General features: G+C 50.8%; 1 protein-coding gene across 1 annotated transcript in view; it reads left to right on the forward strand.

Moving 5' to 3' along the window:
- The window catches only part of Sap30l (SAP30 like), an 8,658-nt gene extending 6,281 nt beyond the window's left edge, over nt 1–2,377 (forward strand). The window contains exons 3-4 of the mRNA XM_021212974.1: nt 475–573; nt 2,106–2,377. Of these exons, the coding sequence (XP_021068633.1) occupies nt 475–573; nt 2,106–2,234 (228 nt within the window). The 3' untranslated portion in view covers nt 2,235–2,377. The remainder of the gene's footprint in view (nt 1–474; nt 574–2,105) is intronic.
- Nucleotides 2,378–7,513: the final 5,136 nt, after the last annotated feature.

Genomic DNA, 7,513 nt, shown 5'->3' on the forward strand with positions numbered 1-7,513 from the left:
GGTGTCCTTTAGCACTGGCCTTCCTAGGTACGCTGGTGTCCTTTAGCACTGGCCTTCCTAGGTACGCTGGTGTCCTTTAGCACTGGCCTTCCTAGATACGCTGGTGTCCTTTAGCACTGGCTGCAGTCTGCTCACTAGAAGGCTGGTGCTGCAGCTCCCCATTCCCTCCAGCCCACCCAGCTCCACCCTGACGCACCCCACACCCCCAACCTGGGACATGCCAACCCACACCTGCTGCCCCAGCCCACTCAGAATCATCCCCCCCCCTCCTCCTCACTTCTTCTTCACTGCTGCCTCTCTTCTGCCTCAGCCTCCCTCCTCCATACACACAGAGCCCTCTCCACACACACTTAGGCCTCCTTGCCAGTCCCTAGTCCCTGGTGGACAGTGTCTCTGACTTCTTCCCTCCTCAGCCCTCCCTAGGGCATGCCAGGCAGGGTGGGCACAGACATAACTCTCTCTCCTCTTTCCCAGGTTGATCTGTTCCAGCTGCAGGTGAACACTCTCCGACGTTACAAACGGCACTATAAGCTGCAGACCAGACCAGGCTTCAACAAGGCCCAGCTAGCAGAGGTAGGTGGTAAAGCAGAGAGGCCTGGCCTACACTCTTGAGTCCCAGCTACCCCTCCCACAGGCCATCAAGAGCTTTGCACATCAGAAGGGAAAGCCCTAGTCCCCAAAGGAAGCCATGCACACAGAGGGATGGACTTGCTTTAAAAGTCACATGGCAACCTGAGAGGACTCCTGGTTCTGAGTTGTGACATCATTTGTACAAGGTTCTTGCTATAGTCAGGCCTTACAGGTGTGTAAGTGATTATCCGCTGTGTCTTTAAGTTTAGGGCTTGAGTTCTCTTTGGGTAATGAAAAGCAAACCCAGGATTCTTTATATGACAGATCTTCTAATGAGCTTTCCCTTCAAGCTCCGTGTTCCCTCCCACACACACTTCCTTGACCTCTGATTAATGGAAGCCTTTTCTTAGATAATTAGCGGCCCCCAAGAACACGTTTTCTTCGTTTGGTTTTTAACTTACTTTTCTGTCTGATGGTGAGTCACTGTCAGCAACCTTCCTTTCCTCCCTTGTGTGTGACCTAGCAGTGCTGCTGTGCTCAACTGATCCTCCTGCCTCGGTTTCCCTTCTAGATACACGGCACATACTTACTTGGCTTCCTCATCCCTCTTGATTCGCCAGCCTTTTGTTGTAAAAAATTTGAGAGGCAGAGAAAGAAAAGCATAATCCGGAGATTTATTATTTCCAGGTCTTTTCTTCTTCTGCCCTGACCACCCCCATGCATGCAGGTTTACTGAAAAGCTGCCGCCCGCCAGCTCCCTTTGGGCTCTGGCTGCCTTGTCTCCACTTCGGCCTCTCCCTCGCCTGCATAGAGAGGCAACAGCAGCGCCAGGAGAGAGGCTCAGCTCTGCTGCTTGCCACTGCCATCTACAGAGAAGGGTAGGGAAGAGGAGGCAGTGTTCTCCAGGGCTAAGACAGCAGCAGAGTCAGGCTGTGAGCAGGGAGCGCCCTCCTCTCTACTGGAAGTCTTCCAGGGGCGGCCTTCCCCACTGAGAGGAATTCTTGGGGCCAGACATATCTGTTTGTTCATTTGACATTTTGGGGTGGTTTTTATTTTGTTTTGTGTGTGTGTGTGTGTGTGTGTGTGTGTGTGTGTGTGTGTGTGTGTGTGTGTNTGGTGTGGTCGAGGCAGCTGAGGCTGGTTTTGGACTCCTGACCTGTCTGGCCTCTTGAGCACTGGGATCACAGGCATTCACCACCACACCCAGCTTGACACAATTTTTAAAGCCTTTTTTTCTTTTTTTTTTTTTGGTCTACTTCCAGAGCCTGAAAGGCTTGGTGGCAATTGGCCAACCGAGGAAGTCTCAGCTCCTTATACCACGGGGTAGCTGAAGTCATGCCAGGGATGGCTACTGAAGTACATCCATGCCTTGGTGCCGTCCTGGGCCACAGTGGTTCACTTCTGGGCCCACTACACCCTACCGCGCCTTGGCAGGTCTGCGTGCCAGGCCACCCCTCTTCCCTCTCTGCAGCGTGTAAGAAGTAGGGCCCTATCTGCACATAGCTTAAGGGACTTTGGTCTTTTCTCCTGTGTAGACTGTGAGCCGACACTTCAGGAACATACCAGTGAATGAGAAAGAGACGCTTGCCTATTTCATCTACATGGTGAAGAGTAACAGGAGCAGACTGGACCAGAAATCCGAGGGCAGCAAGCAGCTTGAGTGAGGTGCAGCCGCCCGCGTGAGGTGGGATGCTTGATGAGAGGGCAGCCGTGTACTGCTTGATGACAGGTGGCCTCTGCAACATCTCAGCCAACAAGGACTGTTCATATCTACTGTAAATAAAGTTTGAATGATGGATACTGTAAATGTCTCTGTCAGGAGGATTATATTCTCACAGGTCAGCATGTGTGTAGAAAGACTTTAAGATATCTGCTCCGACAGGGGGAAAAAAACAGTGTTATAAAAGGAGTTTTAAAACCTTGTCTAGAGTGCTCAGCAAAGCCTTAAATCAGTTCTCCTAGAAATGCTGGGTGATACGCATCTTGGCCATCACCATTCAGTCCCAGGCGCCACGAGCAAGGCCCAGCTCTGGCAGTGTGGCTCAGTGTAAGCCCATGTTTGCACTGACCCTTGCCCACTGAGGACAGAGGCATGTCACTTTATTGCAAGTTTTGCCATTTAGTAGCAAATCAGTTTGACACTAGTTCCCAGCTTGCCCTGTGACCTGTACACAGTGGGCACTCAGAGCGTGTTGGTTAAGAGCTGCCACAGCTACGCAGCTTCTGCTTCACCCCTCCCACCACTGAGACTTTGTCTTTGCTCTCTCTGCTTAGCCACTAGAGGTGAAGGACACGCGACCCCTCCACACGGAGTCCAGGCAAGTAAGGATTCTCGCACAGTTGCACATACAAAACTGTTGAGATTCCAGAAAGACGTCACAGGCTGGCCATGATGGTGCATGCGTTAGTCCCACGATTCGGGAGGATGAGACAGGATAGTGAGCTCAAGGGTAACCTGGGCTAAAGACCCTATCTCAGAAAACAATGAACCTGGGGATGGCTCATTAGGCGAAGACACTCGCTGCCAAGCCTGATGACCTGAGTTCAGTTCCTGGCCATGTCGTGGACTGTCCCCTGACAGACAGACATACATATACACACAAAATCAAGATAAGTGATTTTTTTTAAAAATGTAAACAAAACCATAGCCTTCCATATCGGTCTTCGCATTTTCTCCAGAGTGAGGCATATAGCATGGCCTGTATGCCTCTGGCAGTGAGCTCTCTGATGGCAGAGACGGGGTATCAGGGCTCGTGTTTCTGGTCTTCAGTACAGAGCCTGCAGGAGAGCTGCCAAAGTCCCTGTGATCCAGCTCCGAAGCCCAGCTCTGGAGAGACCGTGTGGCTGGGCTTGGCCCTAAGAGGCAGGAGATCATGAGGCTAGGCAAGAAAGGTCACTACCATCTCAAGTTCAGGGGAAAAACTCAGAATCTGCCTCCTTTGGGGAGAATGCTTGCTAAGGTAATTTTTTTAAGTATTAAATTTTGTCATTGTTCACATCAGACCCTTCTATCTAGTTCTCTCAAAACCAGAAGTACCTTGGAAGACAAAGCTCTCTTGTACAAAGACTTGTGTAGAATTTCCAGTCGGTGTGTGGGGCAAACGGTGTGTGTAGGAGGATAAGAAAAATTCCTAATTTCCAACGATCCTGTATGTATTGGGCCAAATGTCTTATCTCCCTATTCCACTTCAATTCTGAGTCTTTCTTAAGCCCTAACAGGAGAACTGAGGCTGGCCCGACAGTTGTAATGTCTCCCAGGTGGCTTGCCTGCCTGAGTGCCATCTCAGAGAACTAACCCCGCACTGAGTGAGTGGAGGAACATGTGATGGTTTCCCTCTATGGAGCAGAGCATCATGCTTCTGTGGGGGTGGGAACAGGGCTCCCTGTGTTACTGACATGCAGTGTTCCATTGTGGCTGAGCTCCCAAGAACAGTCAAAATGCAGTCCTGAGCCTCCGTACAGAATTCGGTCTCCCTCCTACCACGGATGGAGACGACAGGAGAGCCCAGACGAAGCTGGTGTCCGAGGGCAAATAGATCCTTTAACTCAATGGGCCCTGTGGAAACGTCTGTGTCTTAATCAAGAAGAAAATGTAGCTTTCTAATACTTAAGCCAAAACTGGGCATGTAAGCCTTGTGACTGTTTCCTGTGGAGAGGCTCCCTTCTGGGCAAGATGTGGCATTAGGTTCCCTCTAGTCCCATGTTCTATGTCCAGATCCAAGCTGGGGAGTGTCTGCCCTCCAGCCAGGTCCCACCTCAGTCCTTGTCCTCTGATGCTGGCAGCCTTGGAGAAGTGGAGACCAGGGCTGTCTTTTTCAACCTTTCACAACAGATCGCCTGAGAGGAAAAGGAAAAGCTATTTGAGCTTAGGTTTTTCTCATGCTATGTCATGAAGTATGCTGTGTCATCGGGGCAGCAGCCCCTGGCCTCCCATCTCCCTGCCTAGTCATGGTCAAGAACCCACTGCCTTCAAGAAGGCCTGGCTTAGGGAGCAGCAGGGATTATTGAGAGAGCAGTGCTTATCTTGGCTGCTTGTATTTTCATATCACCTGTCCGTGCTTGCCTCCCTTGCACACGTGCACACACACACACATCTGTGATGGCTCAGCATGGTCTCTCTACTTGGTGCTTCTTGGCAGAACTGAAATTTCAAGCCCAGAAGTGGTATGGCTTCCTGTCTCTGATCCAGCCTGGTGTGGTTCTTCAATACACCCCGAAGGGGTCACGAAGGGGTCACGTGGAGACATCCATAGCTTGCCTTTCATTTGGGGCTTGAAAATTTTTACAACACAAATGGACAGAATTCTCTCATTTCATGGAACCAACTGGGAGGTGGGGGCGGGAAAGACTGCAAACCAAAATTCCAGGTGGGGATTGTGACTCTGTAGGAACCTGGCTTCTGTGTCCTGCAGGTTTCTGCCATAAGTAGCTACACTCATAATAGCCTCTCAGAGAGCAAAGCTTTAGTGTGTGTGTGCGCGCACGTTCCTGCGTGCATGCGTGTGCGTGTGCGTGTGTGTGTGTGTGTGTGTGTGTATATGTGTGTGTGTGTGTGTGTGTATATGTGTGTGTGTGTGTGTGTGTTTTACCAAGTGACTGCCTGGTTTGTGGTGGCAGGATAGCTTGTCCACTGCAGCAGGTGGTCCCTGGCATAGTCCCAAAGAAGTTGCCTCATCGATACCATCTGAAGGCTCTCTGGTCCAACGGGATCCAAAAGGTTGACAAGAGTCTTGAGTCCTCCCGTCCAGCTTCTCCATTGGTGCTGACACTCTGCCTATACCCATCCCAGCCAAGAAGCAGTTTGCACTTGGTCACCTCCAAGGACAGAAAACTCACTACCTCCTAGGGAAGACTGTCCTGTTGTTAGCTTCTGGCTTTTCCATGCTCTCTAAGTTGGGGGGGCCATGTGGGCAGAGTCTCTCATTGGGCAAAGGACCCAGTCTTAGCATTGTCCCACACATTGTATCCTTTTTGCAGAAGGGAACAGCTGGATACAATGTTTTCACGCCCCCTATGCCCCCTTACCCCTCAGTATGGGTTTATTGGTCTTGGTTCCAGGTTGGGGTGTTAGAGAAATCCCTCAGCCCTCGCTCATGCCAAAGTTGCCAGGGGGGCACCAGCCTGCTAACAAGAGTTCACATCAATGGAGGTTTTAGTCCCATGCTGGCCACACAAAACCTGTGACATCTCTGAGGGGAAACTTTAGCTGGAGGGTTCTAAACAGCATAGGGCTTTGCCTGGAGTTTAATGTCCCTGGCTTGCCAAGGGTTCATCTCTTCTAGTTCCCATGTGCACATTGTCACTCCAAAAGCTGAAGGTCCTCAGTGTCTCAGAGACAGAGGCACATCAAGGTTGTGATCCCATTGTCCTTCTAAGAGAATGGGCGAAATACATTCCCAAGAGATCTGCCAAGGTCACGTGTTAAGGAGGGGCCTTTATGGCCTTCGTTTGCATACTGTAGACATTTGCTTGTGACAGGTGATCTAAGATAAGCTGCTCTGGCGTGCCTCAGACCTCATCCCTGGGAGCTTCTCAAGGGCAGTTGGGCTCCAGGGACAAATGGACCTGCAGAATTGCAAGAATTGTGACTCAACAGAGTCACAATTATTTAGAGCATGACAGGACTTACCTTACAATTTTTGAAACTCGGTTGTGTCATTCTTGAGCATGAGTTTTGTTGATAACCATTAGGCCCAGCCAAGTCAAAGTTGGACCAACACCGGTGACCTGTAATGTTAGCCTGCCTTCTTTGTCCTCATAAAGTGGGTTCTGTCTCTGCCCAACTCCTGCCTTCCACCCTGTCTCTGAAACTGGATGATGGCCCTTGCTCTTGGTCGCTACTGAACTAAGCTGGGCAGTCAGACTGGAGGAGGGGGAAGCTCAGGCTCATGCCTTGGGAAGTTCGGTGCCTTTGGGGTGCCTTTCCACTGTTTGATTGGATCACAGACTGCTTCCAGTTTATGGTGGGTAAAAGAAAAGTCACTGTGATGTTTAAGGTGGGCAAAGTGGGCCTGGGGCTTAAGGTGGAGAGACGCCAGTGGGTTGTTTCCCTCCTCTGGCACCTCTGAACACAAAGCCCTCCCTCTGCTTACTGTCGAGTCCCCCTTGCCTGCTTTCTGTTGCCTGTAACGCCCATTGGAGTGTATTTGGGGGATGGGGTTTAATCGCTTTGTAACTGCCTTATTGAAAAGTAAGTGCCCTTCCATCCCAAGCCTCCGACTATTTGTTTTCCTGCCAAACTTGCTGGGATGGGTGGGTGGTGGGTGGGGAGGGTGGGGGGTTGGGAAATGGGTCATTTGTATTTTGATTTTGTGCCTGTGGCTCTGTACTGTCGAAGGACTCAGTTCTCTGGACTCTCCTTAGCATTAGCATGTATGTGACCCCTGTTGCAGTGCCACGCAGGTGAGATGGCCTGACTCCGATTCTCAATAAACGATCTGAATGAGCAAGAGACTCCCTTTGAATTCCTGCTTGGAACCTAGCTGCTTCTGGGCCCCAGTACTGTGTGGCTGGCTTCCTGACAGCCTTAAATACCCACAACCTTTAGTCTCAGTACCGGCCCCGAGCCATTTAGATCACAGTGGAGTGGACCCAAGTCCCAGTCCTGGGTGTCCCTCAGCTGGAGAGAGGCAGTCGGTACCCAGTCCCTTAGTCATCGATGGCTGCCTAGAAGACTGGAGTCAGATGAAATACTACCATTAGAATCCCCACAGAGGGAAGTCTTCAAAGGACTGTCCAGGCCCTTCCCATTACCCTCTGTCCCTGTCCTGTGGGGACAGATGGAAGAGATCTTGGTTTTTTGTTTGTTTGGTTGGTTGGTTGGTTTTTTTTTTTCGAGATAGGATTTCTCTGTGTAGCCCTGGCTGTCCTGAAACTTACTCTGTAAACCAGACTGACCTCGAACTCAGAAATCCGCCTGCCTCTGCCTCCTGAGTGCTGGGAT

This window comes from Mus pahari, chromosome 14 (genome assembly GCF_900095145.1).
Source record: "Mus pahari chromosome 14, PAHARI_EIJ_v1.1, whole genome shotgun sequence".
Taxonomy (NCBI): Eukaryota; Metazoa; Chordata; class Mammalia; order Rodentia; family Muridae; genus Mus; species Mus pahari.